This window comes from Cololabis saira, chromosome 9 (assembly GCF_033807715.1).
Source record: "Cololabis saira isolate AMF1-May2022 chromosome 9, fColSai1.1, whole genome shotgun sequence".
NCBI classification, from domain to species: domain Eukaryota; kingdom Metazoa; phylum Chordata; class Actinopteri; order Beloniformes; family Belonidae; genus Cololabis; species Cololabis saira.
Window position 1 is genome coordinate 7,776,194 of NC_084595.1, and position 20,000 is coordinate 7,796,193.

The 20,000-nt window shown below is 40.5% G+C and overlaps 1 protein-coding gene across 1 annotated transcript in view; it reads right to left on the minus strand.

The window, feature by feature from the left end:
* galnt9 (polypeptide N-acetylgalactosaminyltransferase 9) overlaps positions 1–20,000 on the minus strand; it is a 73,923-nt gene that overhangs the window by 17,423 nt on the left and 36,500 nt on the right. Inside the window, exon 4 of the mRNA XM_061729757.1 lies at positions 8,942–9,116. Within this exon, the coding sequence (XP_061585741.1) occupies positions 8,942–9,116 (175 nt within the window). The remainder of the gene's footprint in view (positions 1–8,941; positions 9,117–20,000) is intronic.

Consider the following 20,000-nt stretch of genomic DNA (forward strand, 5'->3'; position numbering starts at 1 on the left):
GGATGCTTCTCTGCTCCTGTCCCTTATCTATCTGCCCTGCTACTTCTTTTTTGTCCTGTCTCGTCTTCAGAGTCTTTCCTTTTCACTCCTCCGCAACTCTACAATCATGGAATTGATTAACTGGTCTCTCAGCACAATTGACCAAATTTTTGCGACGAGAAGTCAGGGGGTAAGGGAGCCCTCTTGCCCCGATGGGACATTTTTTGCGGGATACACAATGGATTCCTGGAAACAATGGAAACCGTTGTGCTGTAATGGGAAATTTTGGTATAACACTGTCTGTTGTCTGTTTTCAAGTGAACATTCCTATGCCGAGGTTATGTTCCTTTGACACAGAGCCTGGCATGGTTGCCAGGGTGATATTTTGTCTAGTTGTTCCCAGCCTGGCCACTATAAGATAGCGTGTGCTTAAACATTGCTAGGGCATTACTGGCTGACTGAGCGTCTGTTCAGATCGGCACTGTGTGATCCTCCATTCATGAATGTAAATTTTCCTTCTTTTCATTCAAGCATCAGAAGGACAGCTGAGGTGTCCTGACATTCATTTTTAAACAACAATTTTTGCCACCACAGTGCGTGGCGATACTGTCTGTCGAGGATGTTGAAGATGCCTTCATAATTGGATTTATGATAGCAGGATTTCTCCTAATTGGAGTGGGGGGATTCCTAAGTCGTCGACAGCTGCTTTGGCCTTCTCCGAGCTGCCGGACGTGGCTGAGGGGATAAGCGCTGCGACTAACACTCTGACTTTAACGCTGGGGGAGCAAGGCCGCAAGCTGGATGCGATTCTTGAACAGAATCGCAGGCTGGCGGCGGTCTTTGAGCTTTGAACGGAATATCCCCATCAAACGGAACAGGAATTTGTTTTCTGCGCATGCTCTGTTCACAAGGAATCCTGGTCTTTTGATTCTAGGAAGTTCTTATAAACACGGAGAAACGCAAGACCAGGAGGAGACTAATCACTTCATAAATGTAATGAAGGATATGAACATTTCTGCATTTGTAGACGGTAGAAAGTACCGGGATAGCAAGATTTAAAAGGAGGTGAGCGAAAAGTTGCGCGGAGCAGCATTTGTTTTGAATTTGGATACAGGAAGAAGAAGCGGAAATGACGGTAATTGCGTCATGATGTTCTCCGCGCGTCGCTGGTTTGATCCAGATATCCCAAATGATTAATTACCATGTAAACGGAATATTCCGAATGTTTCAGTAACCGGAATATTAGCAATAACCCGAATTTTGACTGCATGTAAACTTAGTCATGGACTCCGAGCTGAACCTTGAGAGACACATTAAAACAATTACAAAGTCGGCCTTCTGTCACCTGAAGAACATCTTCAGGATCAGAGGACTAATGTCTCTTGAAAAAGTCAACCATGCGTTTAACTGTAGTGGAATTGATTACTGCAACAGTGTCTTCACAGCTCGGCCTAGAAAGCCGATCAGAACGCTGCTGCCCCGGTTCTCACCAGAACTAAGAAAGCGGACAACATCACTCCAGTTCGGAGGTCCTTACACCGGCTCCCTGTATCTCAGAGAATGGACTTTAAAACACTTCTGTTAGTTTATAAATACTGAATGGTTTAGGACCAACATACATCAGGGACCTTGTTGCCATAGCAACCAGACCCCTCTGGTCTTCTGGTTCACGTCTGCTCTGTGTCCCCAGAATCAGAACATGAAGAAGCAGTGTAGCACCCTATAATGTAATAATTTCCTGAAAATGTAATAAAACCTGAAAATGTAATAAAATTTGCACTTAACTCATTCAAAAATGTAATAAAATCCAATAATGTAATAACTTCACCAATAATGTAATAAAATATCCTGACTGATATTGTAATAACATTTTTACCGATAATGTAATACCTTATTACATTATTGGGAATTTATTTTCCATAATTTTCCATAATTTTCCAAAACTGATAATGTAATACTTGACAAATAATGTAATATATATGTTCATTTTCAGTCCAGAGTTCTACATTTTGTGTTTTAAGTATCTAAGAATGTTATATACGCTGGATTTGAAACACCAGAATGACTATTGGGTTAAATTGCAGACTTTGAGTACCATGTAATAAATTCCCAATAACGTAATAAGGTATTACATTATCGGTAAAAATGTTATTACAATATCAGTCAGGATATTTTATTACATTATTGGTGAAGTTATTACATTATTGGGTTTTATTACATTTTCGATTGAGTTAAGTGCAAATTGTATTACATTTTCAGGCGTTATTACATTTTCAGGAAATTATTACATTATAGGGTGAAATTATTACATTATAGGGTGAAATTATTACATTATAGGCTGCTACAAGCAGCATTCAGCTTCTATGCTGCACAGATCTGGAACAAACTTCCTAAAAACTGCAGGAATGTTGAAACCCTCAGTTCCTTTAAACCAAACGTGTTCACAGCTGCCTTTGATTAAATTATTTAAACCATTCTGAATTTAGGTTTTAATTAAATTAATTTCAATTCTACAATGTACCTCTTGTGTAAGTCTAACTTTTCTTCATGATGCCTTTGCGCTATAACTCATAATCTGTTTTTTTTTCTCCTTTCCATATTTGTATTACATAAAGCGCCTTGAATCGCCTTGTTGCTGAAATGTGCTTCACAAACGAACCACACTTGCCTTAACAGAACCCCCCCCCAGAAGCAACATTTCAACATCTCAGTCCGGGAGAGTGAAGGCTACTTTATTGATGAAAACACTTAAAACAGTTGGCCCATAATTTTAAATCTGCTGACAAATCAAATATTCCTTGTCAGCATCGAACCACATGCTGTGCTAAAACACTGACACAAGTGAAACACGAGTCAGGAGTTGTGCGTGAACGTATCAGGAAAAAAATCCTCAATTTACATGTCCACTTTCTTATTCTGCAGTTTACTTCAATTCATTTCTGGCTGCTAGCCGTTCCTTTCTTTAGTGCCCCCTCAAGGAGAGGGGAAAATGATTCACTTTTGCATTTATTTGCAATCTACCGGTGATTTGTAGCTAAAAAGGACTCTGGCTCTGAAAAGACTGAAGCAGGTAAAGAAACTGTTTTAGCTTTCTAATGTGTTGCACACTATTCCCAGCTGGATATGTGGTGTGTTTTTGGTTAAGATTTGGGGATGCTTGGCAGGCGTCCTGGTTGAGTTGTATAGATGGTTTCAAGCTGCAGAAGCTGAGGCCGCTATCCCCTCAGCGACAACAAACACAACACAAAGACTACGTTCACACTGCAGTTCCCAAGTGACCCAAATCCGATTTTTTGCTCATATGTGACTCAGATCTGATTTGTTTATGACAGTGTGAACAGCACAAGTCACATGGAATCTGATCTTTTCAAATCAGATTTAGTTCGCTTCCATATGTGGTTCTAAATCGGATACAGGTCTGATGTTTTACAATCAGGCATCAGAACAGCTTGTCCTAAAAAAAGAGGAAAATTCTTGACGAGTGAGGGCGCAACGCGCCCAAACCCTCTAGGGGGGTCCGGGGGCATGCCCCCCTGAAAAATTTTGAATATACTCAAAATGGTGCATTCTGGTGGTCTCAAAGCTCCATAATCACATCTTTTATCAATGCAAGAATACATACAAAAAATCAGAATTTTTGCAAAGAATGATGCATTTTGATAACATAATAACACGCATTCATCATCATGGGTAATTCTTCATGCAAGAGGAATAAGAGCATAATAAATGTCCCGTATCACAGCATATCAAGCTCAGGGGATGTTTCAGGTATGAGGAACTGTGCAACAGATGCCTGGTTCCTCTGGGATGTTATATTACGTTTATGGAGGTCCCCTGCAGCATACTGTCTGACACACCTCCGGGAGACCTCTGCTTCCTCTTTTAGGACGAGGTGGGGTGTCTGGAGCCTCTGGAGACATCTTGACTTGACTTTTTTTTTGTTTAAAGCCGCGTGTGTCGGTGCAGTTAGCAGCAGTGAGAGGTAAAGGCTGATTTATGGTTCTGCGTCAGACCAACGCAGAACCTACGCCGTACATTGCGGGTCGCCAGGTACTCTACGGCGTAGACTCTGCGTCGATTTAACGCGGAACTATAAATGAGGCTTAACTAGGCAACGAAGTGCAAAGGGGTTCCGTATTGGTTCAATACGGAACGCAACTTTTAATTCCCAATTACGTAACAATTCCGTATTTCAAGGGGCGGGTGGCGAGCCCATACTCATCTCTGCACAGCCTACCTGCAACACAGCAGTGCTGCTGCTTTTTTGTCCCGCTGTAAAAATGTATTTTAAACTGAGCTGCCGGCTCCTCTTCATTTCTGCTGCTGCCGCGTCCTGGCTGTCTGTCTGTGAAGGCTGATTTATGGTACTGCGTTAAATCGATGCAGAACATACGCCGTAACCCTACTTTTTTATTTTTTTTTCCCGTTCCGCGGAAACCGCGGAAATTTTTTGCTGAGACCAAAATCCGCAGAATTCCGCGGATCCGCGGAAGAATCTGATGCCTGTACAATGCGAACTCAGTGTGAACAGCCAGGTCGGAATTAATGCGACTTTGACGTCACTTGAGAGCGACCGTTGTCATAATACTGCGCTGGCGGGGGCGGGAGTCACTCGGAAGCGATCGGAAAAGGTCAAGACAAACATGGAGGATAGCGGCGACAGAGCTAATCAGTGGAGTCCGGTAACCTGCCCCTGTCGCCAGCCAATATAACCCAACTCCTACACGCTTTCTCAGGGAGATGGGTCGCCTGAACTGAGTGTCTGGTCTTGAGAGTCTTGTGGAGAGGCGTTGACAGATGTATTGGAAGGTAGCCCTCGACATCCTGGAATTCTGGATGAAATCTGTCTCTGTAAAGATGTTCATCACATCATGATCTAGGGCTGGGCGATATGGACCAAAAGTCGTATCTCAATATTTTCTAGCTGAATGGCGATACTCGATATATATCCATATTTTTTCGTTGACATAATTGGGGTTTCCCCCAAAGCATTATAGCATAGCATCTCTGTTAGCTTCATTTTTTTCTGAGGCAAACCCTTAAAAAAACAGTCAGTTTTAATACAAAGCCTCGTGCCAAATGTCACACAGGTTCCTTTATTAACAGAGGTCTGCACAATATCAAAATGTATAAAACAAATGAAATAAAAATAAACTGCCTGCATATATAGAATAAAAATGCTTCTTGAATAAAATAAAACAAATATCCCTTTCCTGCATAACAATTAAATTAAAATACACTGTGCAATTAATACAATGTAGACAGTAACAGGCAGACTTTTCCACTGAGGTTGACAGTTGTGCAAATAACAAAACATTTGTGCAAATCTCAAATAAAACATTCAAGTCAATTTGTCACAAAATAAGCTATATCAAAATCATAAAAAAAAAAAAAAATTATAATCAATATAAACGATATTGTCTCGTACCATATCGCGTTTGAAAATATATCGATATATATTAAAATCTCGATATATCGCCCAGCCCTATCATGATCCCACCACTCCTGACTCCGAGTCCGCATCCACACACACCTCTCTACAGACGAGGCAGCCATCGCTCCACAAAAAGCCATTATTAAAAAATGCGGCTTTCTTTCTCCTCCTTCTCCTCTTCATTAACACTTGCTCACAGTTTCGTCGGCTTCCACCACACAACAATTTCAGAATATACCCATGTACGCTCACTTCTGTTGCCTCCATGTTTACCGCTGTATGACGGCGTGCTACGTGTGACGTCTTTGTTATTGTTCCTCTGCGCATGCGGGTCAGTTCAGGCCGCGATGCATTCACACTCGAGTCTGATATAGGACACATTTTAAAAGATAATGTGAACAGCCACACAAAAAAATCGGATATGGGAAAAAATCGGAATTTAGCATTAGGGGTGTAACAATATATTGTGGCACGAAATTTCGCAATACAAAAACGTCACGATACGTGTCGTGGAGGTGACAAACTGTATCGCGATATTTGGTTATTAATATTAATCCATTGTGTTTACTAGTAACGACGCGCCTCGAACCGCGGACCAAAATCTTCCTCCGCTCAGAAGAAACTAGTACCGTTTTGCGGTCCCGTTTTGAGCTCTGAACTTTTACTTATGTAAGGCTGGTGTAGAGTTAAGCCTTACCTTATTAAATTAAACCTTTTTGGGGTCGTGAGTAGGATAAACACGGGGAAACTTCTGCTGAGTTCCAGTGTACTTTAATGTCCCTCAACAGTGTAGGATTTTAGAACATCAACACAGCACCTAGTGCCGTACTGTGGCGTATCACTCCGCCCAATCTAAAACAGACTAATCACTACAGATAAACTGACTAGTGTCATTATAGTCCCTGATTTACATCAGAATATAAAGAATATATTTATAAAATAATGAACCCTGAATTACCAAAATAACCTTAACAAAAATAAATCTCCTCTTACACTTATAAGGTGAGCATGAATCAATCTTTTTTATGATGTAAAATTGTATGTATTTATTTACTTTTATTTATTTATTTAATTTTAGTTGTTAAATTTCTGGAAAAGAAAAAAGTCACGTCATACATGAGAGAAACTATTCAGTTTGTGGGTAAATATTTGTACTTGTATGAAACTGAAGATGCATAATGCAAACCTGACATTTACTTTTAGTTCAGTTTGTGGAAGATGGTTGGCCTGACTTTCTCTTTAAAACTTAAACAGTTATAAAGCATTACAAACTGGAACAATAGGGCAAACGTACAGCATTGTTTTGTATTTTGTGTCTTTCAAATAAAAGACAATTTTTTCCAGTGATATGTTCCTCATTCAAGGTTGTTAAAAAATACTGCTATAATATCGTATCGTATCGTTATCGTGAGATTAGTGTATCGTTACACCCCTACTTAGCATTAAGGCCTGCAGTGTGAACGTAGTCAAAGTTAATGTGAGCTAACACACGAAAAAAGTTTATGTGAAGTCCTAAAAAAAGTATTCAAAGGAAATGCAAAAACTGCCTATGATGTAATACGAATGTATAGTGCAGTCATGAAAAAACGATAAGTGTCCCCTCCTCCTTCAGGGCGGGTTCACATGTGATTTCATACTGTAGGACTTTGATCTGCTTAATCTTGGGTAAGACTTCAAGAAAGATGTGCCCAGACTGTCCCTTCGTGTCGTCGACTGAGACCTGAGGCGGCGGGGGATTGTAAGGATTGTAGATTGCGTCATCAGCTTGCAGAGCACACAAACAAAAAGTGAAAATGAACTGATCTGAAACGTTCATGTGTACTGAAAATGCTTTAAAAAATAATTGGCGAGGGAGAATGTTTTCTCGGCAACGGCTCGGTTGAAAAGGCCAACTTTAGTTTTCACTTTTGCGAAGGGAGTGTGTGGTAACCGTGCGGTAACACGTCTTCACATACCAAATATGATTCTTTCTAGGAGTTTCTTAAAGCTTAGCTTGTTTTATGTTTCACTTTTCCTTTGTTGTTAATAGATCATTAAAAGTAACATCTTACTTGGCTAGTCAGTAGTAGGAGTTGGAGGATTTCTGACACTGCTGCATTTATAATCGCTGCATGTCTTCAGTTTCATCTTTGGCAAATCTTCTCTCTTAAGTATCGTACTTCATATTTGTTTGCATTTCTGACACTCATTCTGCCGTAAAGGTTGGACTGCTTTCAAAGAATCTGTCGTCCTCTTCATCCATCCTATCTTCCAACTCCTGCCTTCCCAACAGGAAAAGTGGCACTTCTCAAATTAGGTGTCAATTCCTTCTACTTGAATGACGTGTTTGCTGGCGAGCTTTAGCAGCAGCCAGACATCGGACTGAGATCCATGGAAGTAATTACATTTCACTAAATGAGCCCACAGGTAAAATAACGTTGACATGCTCAATGTCTGAGCTAGTTTCACTGCGTTTGAATCTCTCACTTGTCAGAAGTTTCTCTGCTGGACAGGAGGCGTCATTTTAACCCTTGTACTGTTTTCGGGTCAAAATGACCTAATTCTCCTGTTCCTTCTTTCCTCCTGCTCTCTCCTTCCTTCCTTCCCTTCCTCTTTCTTCCCTTCCTTCCTTCTTTCCTTGTTTCCTTCCTTCCTTCCTTCTTTTCTCCCTTCCTTCCTTGTTTTCTCCCTTCCTTCCATCTTTCCTCCTGCTCTCTCCTTCCTTTTCCATTCCTCTTTTTTCCCTTCCTTCCTTCCTTCTTCCCTTCCTCTTTCCTTCCTTCCTTCCTTCCTTCCTTCCTTCCTTCCTTCCTTCCTTCCTTCCTTCCTTCCTTCCTTCCTTCCATCCTTCTTTTCTTCCTTCCTTCCTTCCTTCCTTCCTTCCTTCCTTCCTTCCTTCCTTCCTTCCTTCCTTCCTTCCTTCCTTCCTTCCTTCCTTCCTTCCTTCCTCCCTCCATTTCTTCCTTCCTTCCTTCCATCCTTCTTTTCTCCCTTCCTTCCTTCCTTCCTTCCTTCCTTCCTCCATTTCTTCCTTCCTTCCTTCCATCCTTCTTTTCTCCCTTCCTTCCTTCCTTCCTTCCTTCCTTCCTTCCTTCCTTCCTTCCTTCCTTCCTTCCTTCCTTCCTTCCTTCCTTCCTTCCTTCCTTCCTTCCTTCCTTCCTTCCTTCCTTCCTTCCTTCCTTCCTTCCTTCCTTCCTTCCTTCCTTTTTCTCTTCCTCCTTCCTTGACCTGAAGGCAGCACAAGGGTTAATTTGGAAGCCTTTTTATTTTAAGCCAACGCCTTTAATACCTCATTTTAAAGGAAATGCAAATGAAAAAACCTTAAAGTCATGAACTTTAACTTGTAATATTAGCCATTCACTGAGAAGTGCTGTGTCAGTTAGAACTGGGGCGACATCACAGCGCTCAGATCAGACCAAACTAAATATTTCCAAGATAATGATAAAACATAACATGCTCCTGTAGTGGAGCACACAAGGTGCAAGTGCAAAGGTGTGATGTGACAGAGGAACAGGGAAGGTGCTCTTGTCAAACGTGACCTTTTCTTACCAGCCGGTGTTGAACTCGACGTGAGCATCAAAGAATCCGACCACGGGCGCCGTGGCAACGTTCCAGCCCTGTATCCGGGCCCGGATCAAGCCCTCGCGCTTGCTGTTCCTCACGATCTTCACCAGGCCCGGGTAGCGCTTGTTCACGTACTGGTCCAAGCTGAACTTCAGCTCCACTAGAGCGAGGAAACAAAGAGGAGACAGTAAGTTAACCCTGGTACTGTCTTTGGGTCAAAATGACCTAATTCTCCCGTTCCTTCTTTCCTTCCTTCCTCTTTTCTCCCTTCCTTCCTTCCTTCCTTCCTTCCTTCTTTCCTCCTGCTCTCTCTTTCCTTCCTTCCTTCCTTCCTTCCTTCATTCCTTCCTTCCTTCCTTCCTTCCTTCCTTCCTTCCTTCCTTCTTCCCTTCCTCTTTTCTCCCTTCCTTCCTCTTTTCTCCCTTCCTTCCTTCCTTCCTTCCTTCTTCCCTTCCTCTTTTATCCCTTCCTTCCTTCCTTCCTTCTTCCCTTCCTCTTTTATCCCTTCCTTCCTTCCTTCCTTCTTCCCTTCCTTCCTTCTTCCCTTCCTCTTTTCTCCCTCCCTTCCATCCTTCTTTTCTCCCTTCCTCCCTTCCTTCCTCCTGCTCTCTCCTTCCTTCCTTCCTTCCTTCCTTCTTCCCTTCCTTCCTTCTTCCCTCCCTCTTTTCTCCCTTCCTTCCTTCCTTCCTTCCTTCCTGCTCTCTCCTTCCTTCCTTCCTTCCTTCCTTCCTTCCTTCCTTCCTTCCTTCCTTCCTTCCTTCCTTCCTTCCTTCCTTCCTTCCTTCCTTCCTTCCTTCCTCCCTTCTTCTCTTCCTCCTTCCTTGACCCAAAGACAGCACAAGGGTTAATAAATAATATCAAAAATCCTTCTTTAAATAATGCCGTTGGAGCGTTAACCAGGGGCCTCTGGGAAATACATTTTTAATTCAGCAAATTCCAAAGCTGAACTTTGATTTAAAATGTCAGAGTTCCAGTAAAAAAGTTCATAGTCTCACTTTTAGATGTATTTATTTATTTTTTCCAACTACCTTATGCTTGTAAAAAAAAGTGAGATTAGCCAACGGTGCAAAAGTCATCCCAAGTTAATTAAAACAATTTACTCTTTGAAAGTGAAGTGCTTAGCAGCGCTGATAAGTAATTATCTGTTTTTGTTGGTGCCAGCACCATCAAACATGCATTTAAGCAAAACACACACACACACACACACACACACACACACACACACACACACACACACACACACACACACACACACACACACACACCTTAGGCCGTTGTATTATTTCTTTGCACAGTCAGCCAAATGCTAACACTTGAACCGTAACAATTATCAATTAAAACTCAGACTCTAACGTTAACTTTATTTCAATTTACATCTTAATACTAAGTTACTACAACTTCCCATCCTATTGTACAGCTGTGTGAACACAAAATCACCACAGGATAAACATAGTAGCCAATAAATCCATCTCTGTTATACAGACGGTTAGTTGTTGTTGTTTTGCACCTTCCATTCAATCGGCACTAAAACCAGCCTTGTGTTTGAAGTCCTTGTTCAGGTGATGCAACTCTTAACCATTATTAAGCTGCCGTATAAAGTTTCAGTTGCTTTCAAAGACGGTAGAAACATTGGCTGCCGGTGTCGGACTCAGGGGGCGGCGTGAGCTTCAAAAGTGAGCCGAGCTAAAGCTCACTAGCCTGCTGGGTATCCATGGAAAAGCCTCGCTCAAATTTCCAACCGCACTCAGAGATCATCAAGTGTCTGTACAGGGTTTATCACCGGGCAGGAGATAGTTATTTAGTTATTCCCCCGGTATCTGAGGAGGAATCAGGTTTCCTGATGAAAACATCATCAGGAGCAAACAGTGACTACGTTTACATGCAGTCAAAATTCGGGTTATTGCTAATATTCCGGTTACTGAAACATTCAGAATATTCCGTTCACATGGTGATTAATCATTCGGGATATCTGGATCAAATCAGCGACTCACGGAGAACATCACGACGCAATTAGCGTAATTTCCGCTTCTTCTTCCTGTATCCAAATTCAAAACAAATGCTGCTTCGCGCAACTTTTCTCTCACCTTCTTGTAAATCTTCTATCCCGGTACTTTCTACCGTCTACAAATGCAGAAATGTTCATATCCTTCATTACATTTATGAAGTGATTAGTCTCCTCCTGGTCTTGCGTTTCTCCGTGTTTATAAGAACTTCCTGGACTCAAAAGACCAGGATTCCTTGTGAACAGAACATGCACAGAAAACAGATTCCTGTTCCGTTTGATGGGGATATCCCGTTAGCCGTTTACATGACCCAATATTCGGGTTTTAAAAGGAGTAACCCAGGGGTCATATTGGGGTTTTTAAAAACCGGAATATGAGCAAATTCGGGTTATTCAAAGGGGTTATTGGTGTTTGCATGGCCGTGCAAATTCAGGTTATTGCCAGTATTCAGGTTTTAAAAGGGTTATTGATGCATGGAAACACAGTCAGTGACAGGTTGATGGACAGATGGAAGTTACAAACCCTTAGTCCAAAAGTTGTATCTGTAAAATGTTGCCTAACTCCAATTGTTTATTATTCTTCGTCTTATTTTATTTAACTTTATGAATTTAGTGACTTGAGAACGATCAATTATTCTACCACAACTTGTTTTATCTGTTATTATATTTGTTTCCTAATAATTGTAGAGTTACCAAGAGGGTCAAGAGGCTTTTTCTTCCTGTATAACACTAACGGAAGATCAAGTGTGCTGACTTGACCTGATAATTTTTTGTTTAACAAAAAAATTTGACAGTATTGTTGTTTGTTGTTTAGCACATATTAAAAAGTCAGTAATAAAATTACCATAAAAAAAACCCCAAATGACAGCATATATGCAAGGAGGTCGAAAAACCCTCTAGGGGCTTGACAAGAGGACTTCCTTAAATAAGCATAAAAATAGACATTATAATGTACATAAATGCATATCATACGCAGCACACACACACACACACACACACACACACACACACCCCCCCCCCCCCACACACACACACACACACACACCCCCACACACAGCACTCTCACGCAAAGAAAAGAAAAAAGTACATATCCAAAAAAGTAGAAAAGACAAAGGGAAGAAAGAAAAAACTACAATACTGTATAAAAATGAGGAAAAAGGCAAATGTGAGTAAGTGTAAGTTTACATCAAATTATTAAGCTATTGATCTAGCAAAATATGTTTCACAGATTTTTTAAATAATTCATGAGAAAGTTTGACGAGGTCAAAGTAGAATCTGAGAGAGACAAACACCAGCACACTTTCAGCTTTGATTGCTTGTTATATAAATGCAATTCTCATTTTTGAATCACAGATTTCCTGAGAGCTCTTGTCTTTGCAGGTACTAAATAAAGTCTTTCTGCATTTAAAGCATCACAGAAGAATATTTGTATGTTAAAATAACAGTTTGTAATTAAAAGCAGTTTCAATTGAATTTCAAGGAATTTCTGATTCCTTTTAGGATGTGTCGTCTACTCACTGCCCCCTGTCCAACCGTAGTAACTTTCTATTGTCCTGGTTGCAGAGGTGTCAAGTAACAAAGTACAAATACTTCGTTACCTTACTTAAGTAGAAATTTTGGTTATCTATACTTCACTGGAGTAATTATTTTTCAGAAGACTTTTTACTTTTTACTCCTTACATTTTAAAAACAGCCTCGTTACTCTATTTCATTTGGGCCTTTAATAAAAACTATCCAGTTAAATTGCTCCATCCGGATAGAGTGAATTTGGTTGTGGTTGTTTCAGATGTTCTTGTCCAGTTTTGTTCTTACATCCGTTCCCTCAGATTCCTGCAACTAAACTTGGATGTACATTCCAATAAAGGTTAGGATAAATGATAACATGCCTCTGAAGTTTGACTTTTTGCACCATTACAATACTTATAGGCAACTAGTCATCATATCTGCTGCTCTCTGAAACACATGTTAATGCTCAATAGTACACATATATGGTTCTTTAATATATTTGCATTATACTAAGATTCATTCATTTTCACTGGCTTTTGTCCTTAATGGCTTTTTTCCCCCTTACATTACTTTTACTTTTATACTTTAAGTAGTTTTGAAACCAGTACTTTTATACTTTTACTTGAGTAAAAAACTTGAGTTGATACTTCAACTTCTACAGGAGTATTTTTAAACTCTAGTATCTATACTTCTACCTGAGTAATGAATGTGAATACTTTTGACACCTCTGCCTGGTTGTGTCTCGCCACAACCGAGTAAAGCTTTACGGTAATATGTCACACATTAACAACGATAAAACTATAGCTCACAGACCTGAACGCCATGATCCAAGAAAAACAACCTAGCAAAGAGACCAAACAATAAATAATCTTCATTGTACATTGTGCATTCTAACCAGAGCTGGGTAGTAACGAGTTACATTTACTCCGTTACATTTACTTGAGTAAGTTTTGGGAAAATTTGTACTTTTAGGAGTAGTTTTGAATCACTATACTTTTTACTTTTACTTGAGTAGAATTGTGAACAAGAAACTGTTCCTCTTACTCCGCTACATTAGGCTACGTTGAGCTGTTACTTTTCTTTTATCCCTTTTATCCACGTACGCGTCAATCTCATGACATCACTGGGTGATTCTTTGGGAAAAATGTTTGTTTTTGCATGTTTTGTCACATTCACACAGACTCAAACACACACAGAGTTTCTATGAGTTCATGGGCTTGTTCTAGTTCTGGTTAAAAAAGAAAAGTACAAAGGCTTGAAATGTTGTGCTATTTGTGCTTAATTAATTTATTTATTTATTATTTTATAATTTATTAAAGTACTTGAATTTACTTTAAGATTATTTTAATTCAAGCTATTTTTTATTTATTTTATTGATTTAATTTGCCTGAAGATGATTATTTTGTTCCTTTGTCTGTTTGAATGGTTGTGTTAAAAAAAAAATCAGACGTTACCCAACATTTACTCAGTACTTGAGTAGTTTTTTCACCAAGTACTTTTTTACTTTTACTCAAGTAATTATTTGTACGACTACTTTTTACTTCTACTTGAGTCATATTATTCTGAAGTAACAGTACTTTTGCTCTGATTCTAACATTTGAAGTCCTTTTTCTCTCACTGATAGGGCTGTCTTCCCTCACTAAAAAAACAGGTTTGTCTCACTTATAGCAAGTTGCACAAACTGTCTGTATTTCATTGGAGGATTGATGGCTGTTTGAGCTTCTCCTCTAGGTTACTGCTGAGCGTTCCACTTTCTGAAGGAGAGATTAATAAGGACACTCGTGGGACGCCGGCTCCCCGACAGCATCCTCACCTAGACGCTGACTTTGGCTCACAACATAAATCAGCCAGTGAAAGTACAAAAAAAAAAAAAAAAGGGCAGTCTAATTCCTCGTCTTTGATTGAGGGGACAGAGCGAGGGGAAGGAATGTCAGGAGTCTTTTCCTTGCCGAGGGTCTTAATATATTGCAGTGCCCGCTGCAGGGAAAGAGGATGAATTTAGAAGCATTGACCCTTGAAGCAAACAAGCGTGAGCATTTGACATCGAATTAAAGCAACTAACGAATCATGGGAACTCCTACTCCCTTCGTCTGTTGATCTTTTTCTGTTTCAGTCACATTCTTATACGCAAGCAACTAGGGCTAGGCGATATGGACCAAAAGTCATATCTCAATATTTTCTAGCTGAATGTTGATACTCGATATATATCGATATTTTTTCCGTGACATAATTGGGGTTTCCCCCAAAGCATTATAGCATAGCATCTCTGTTAGCTTCATTTTTTCTGAGGCAAACCCTTAAAAAAACAGTCAGTTTTAATACAAAGCCTCGTGCCAAATGTCACACAGGTTCCTTTATTAACAGAGGTCTGCACAATATCAAAATTTATAAAACAAATGAAATAAAAATAAACTGTCTGCATATATAGAATAAAAATGCTTCTTGAATAAAATAAAACAAATATCCCTTTCCTGCATAACAATTAAATTAAAATACACTGTGCAATTAATACAATGTAGACAGTAACAGGCAGACTTTTCCACTGAGGTTGACAGTTGTGCAAATAACAAAACTTTTGTGCAAATCTCAAATGAAACATTCAAGTTTGTCACAAAATAAGCTATATTAAAATCATAAAAAAAAATAAATAATATAAACGATATTGTCTCGTACCATATCACGTTTGAAAATATATCGATATATATATTAAAATCTCGATATATCGGCCAGCCCTACAAGCAACTATCTGTGCACCAGGATGATGTACTTTTGCTTAAATGAACTAGCACTGCCACGGCAGTAAAATGCTGCTTTCATTTTGATGGATATAAGAAATATAACTAACCTTTCTTTTTTCTTGTGTTTTGCATTTGAGGAATTATAAACTGCTGGTTGTAACTCAACATTTCTATTTTTCTGCATGCAATAATAATGTCACATAAATTGATTAACAGTTCATCTCGCTACATTCTCATGAGCATTATTCATTGTTAAAAGCTTTATAGGTATTATACCTCGCTGAAGAAGTCTGCATCTTCCTGCACAATTCTGTTTTCTAAGCGTACATGAGGCTCCTTCATCATCAAATCACTCCGCAGCTTCGATACAATAAAAGCATTAGATCTCTTATTACATAATAAGTGGGATTTGCCGGGACAGAGAAAAGCTATGGATGTCCTTCAGAACGTGGCAAATAAAATGTTGGACTGATTCCACAGGAATGGAGTTATGAAGCTGCAAGTATTTCCGGGCTGGCAGTGCCACGTAGCAAAGTATAAATAACCGTCCATAGTATGAATTTAGATGAATATATATAACAGAGTGAGCAAGGGAAACCTGAATTATTCTGGCAGCACAGAACGATGGGTTCTGAGATGTTAAGGAAAGATGGTGGTGACTGATTGAACCTGCTAAATGTCTGTCAAACTGTTTCTGCATCTGTGTGGGCAGCGATCTAAGTGATGGTACGCAGATTGTCAATATTAGTGAAAGCGTGCCTGTCAAGTGTGCTTTTGTCAGTTGTAATTAGGGGTGTAACGATACACTAATCTCACGATACGGTACGATACACGATATTGAGGTCACGATAACAATACGATATTATAGCAGTATTTTTTTAACAACCTTGAATGAGGAACATATGACTGGAAAAAATTGTCTTTTATTTGAAACACACAAAATACAAAACAATACTGTGCATTTGCCCTATTGTTCCAGTTTGTAATGCTTTATAACTCTTTAAGTTTTAAAGAGAAAGCCAGGCAAACCATTTTCCACAAACTGAACTAAAAGTAAATGTCAGGTTTGCATTTTGCATCTTCAGTTTCATACAAGTACAAATATTTTGCCACAAACTGAATAGTTTCTCTCATGTATGATTTGACCTTTTTATTTTCCAGAAATTTAACAACTAAAATTAAATAAATAAATAAAAGTAAATAAATACATACAATTTTACATCATAAAAAATATTTATTCATGCTCACCTTATAAGTGTAAGAGGAGATTTATTTTTGTTAAGGTTATTTTGGTAATTCAGGGTTCATTATTTTATAAATATATTCTTTATATTCTGATGTAAATCAGGGACTATAATGACACTAGTCAGTTTATCTGTAGTGATTAGTCTGTTTTAGATTGGGCGGAGTGATACGCCACAGTACGGCACTAGGTGCTGTGTTGATGTTCTAAAATCCTACACTGTTGAGGGACATTAAAGGTATTCTATGCAAAAAATCCCTGATCCCTGATAAGTTAGCAAGATTTGAAAGAGGCACCTCTAAGCCCCGCCCATTCGGTCCGAATGAAACGGATTGGTCCAGGACCAGAGGCTTGGCAGGAAGGGAAAGAACCAATCAGATGCTTTCATTTTAAACCACGCCCCCCGGCCCTGTCCCATGCGCGCACTCGCTTCCCCCCCCCGTGTCCACTTCCCATGGGTCCTCCTGGGCTCACAGTGTTCCAGTGTAACCCCCCTCCCTCCCTTCTGCCACGGACCCCCAGTAGTTATTTCCTGAGCAGCTCAGTCCCATTGTGTGTGTGAGAGCGGGGAGCAGAGCCGTTAGCCGTCCGGGCTGCTGCAGGACTCTGCCCAGCAGCAGCAGCCCGCGGGTACACGAAGAGCCGCAGCAGCCGTGAAGAGCCGCAGCAGCTACGGCTCGGAAGCTGTATGGGGGTCCGTGGGGATGTAGGCGTCTCCATCACGGCGAGAGCGGAGAGCGCCGTTGCGGCTGGCGGAGCACTGCGGTGCCGTGCAGGCACCGCAGTAGGGTACGCCGTAGGGTACGCCGTAGCCGTGGCTCTAGAACCTGCACGGCACCGCAGTGCTCCGCCAGCCGCGCCGGCACTCGCCGGGATGGAGACGCCGGTGGGCAGGATACACGTTTGGGTGGGCACAGCCCCTCCCTGCCCCCCCTAAAACCGGCCTCGCTTACAGGTGAATGAGACATGGGGTAGTTTTGCTGTAAATGTGCTGTCCAAAATGTTTAATAATCGTATGCGCGTCTCGTGTTTGTGGGGGCGTGGCTTTGGACGGAGCGCTCGTGGGTGGGGGCGGGGCTTAGAAGAGGCGCCACTTTCAAATCTTGCTAGCTCTCAGAAGTTGCATAGAATAACTTTAAAGTACACTGGAACTCAGCAGAAGTTGTCCCCGTGTTTATCCTACTCACGACCCAAAAAAGGTTTAATTTAATAAGGTAAGGCTTAACTCTACACCAGCCTTACATAAGTAAAAGTTCAGAGCTCAAAACCCTGCAAGAGTCCCGTGATCGGGACCAAAACGGTACTAGTTTCTTCTGAGTGGAGGAAGATTTTGGTCCGCGCGGCCGCGGTCAGATAGTTACTAGTCAACACAATAGATTAATATTAATAATCCAATATCGCGATACAGTTTGTCACCTCCACGACACGTATTGTGACGTTTTTGTATTGCGAAATTTCGTGGCAAGATATATTGTTACACCCCTAGTTGTAATAACATGATCTTTCTTAGAGGATGGACATTAACTTGTCCTATAAATGAAAAACCAGACTCTTCTAAAGTTGGATGTGTCTCAGAAATGGATCTGGGAAAGTGCTGGAAATCGACATGTTAAATCGATTACAATCTGCCGTTTGAATTCTGCAAACACATAAACCGCTTCACCAACAGTTATGTGATGATGAATCAATAAAGTTTCTCTTAAAAAAAAATATAACAGCTGCAGAGAATGACACAGAAATATAGTGTATAGCATAATAGACTTAAGTGCAGTTTTCAGTTTAAGTGGACACTCATGTATTTAGTGGGACGATCAAAAAACAAAACACTTATTCTGTGATGAAAGCTATTTCAATCAAAAGTAATTTGTAGAATATAATTCAGGGAAAGAGCACCGTCGAATACCAAAACAAGATTGTATTATCCATTGAAAACTATGTTGATTCCCAGTCCTTACGACATGCAGTTAAAAGAAGAAGTAATTATAGATTTATATCTAATGCCCCTCTTGTCTCCAAAAATTCTTGAAAAAATGGTTGCAGCTCAACCCTGTGTGTATTTGTAGAGTAATAATGTGCTTGAAGATTTTAAATCAGGATTTAGAGTGGATTATAGTACAGAAACTGCTCTGGTGAAAGTCACCAATGATCTCTTTTTTACCTCTGAAGGTGGAGTTGTGTCTGGGCTTGTCCTGTTGGATCTCAGTTCTGCATTTGATAAAACATTTTACTACAGACACTTAAACATGTTGTTGGGATTAAAAATACTTGATTATACAGGATTATCTATCTGCCCTGCTACTGCTTTTTGTCCTGTCTCGTTTTCAGAGTCTTTTCTTTTCATTCCTCCGAAACCTACAATCGTGGAATTGATTAACTGGTCTCTCAGCACAATCAACCACATTTTTGCGACGAGAAGTCAGGGGGTAAGGGAGCCCATTTTTTGCTGGATACACAATGGATTCTTGGAAACAGTGGAAGCCTTTATGTATCAAGATTCTGTCTGTCGAGGACATTGAAGACAATTGGATTTATGATAGCAAGATTTCTCCTAATTGGAGCGGGGGGATTCCTCGTCTATCGACAAACGCGCAAGTCGGTGACAGCTGCATTGGCCCTCTCCGAGCTGCCTGACGTGACTGAAGGGATAAGCGCTGCGACTAACACTTTAACGCTGGGGGAGCAAGGCCGCAAGCTGGATGCAGGCTTTTGCAGGCTAGCGGCGGTCTTCGAACTCATTGGCAATATGGTAAAGGACTTCGAGAAGTTGGAAGCTCGGCTTGGCGGGAATTGATCACAAATTCGTCTGTTTGAAGTCGCCATTGAGGAACCAGAGACTTAAGGCTGACGGAAAATTACTGCTCCGCCTGTTTTTTCAATAAAAATGGTTGATTCTATAATCTGGCCTTGACACAGCGGTTTGGCTGATCGCTGTATTCACAATCTCCCTGGTGGAATGTAAACAAGGTGACTCTGCCCCGGAATAACCCTTCCCTCTCCAGATCATCCGCGGACCTGTTTTCAGAACTGACCGAGCCGTCTGATAACACCAAGGACATTGGCTGATGCAGCTCTGAGCGTGTTCATGGACTCACCGCCACACATACATTTGCTGATAACCACACCTCCCTATTTTCAATGCCTTCCTGGCTATAAGTCTTGTGAAGTGGATGTAAATTTGTCATGTGCTTTCTGTGCTGAGGTGTTTTTTTGCACTTTCTCACTGTGTACTATACACAGTGCGAAATTTTTAAATTTTAAATGCCTAAATGTAGTACACAGTATGTGAACAATTGCACGATCTACAGTAGGTGCCCAGTCGGTGTGGTACTTCTGAAAAGATTTTCAGTGTGCAACTGACTAGTCATCCTTATTTATTATATCCCATCATAAAATAGGCCACTACAACAGAACTCAGTAGCAGCGGCCATGTGCTGGGCTTTCAGTTATGCCATACTATAATGCACACACACTGACATACCTCGTTTTTTTTATATGTGCAGAGTCATCATCTTTTTTCTTCCTTCCCCTGCTCATCTGTTGGCTAAGCTTTCCTTT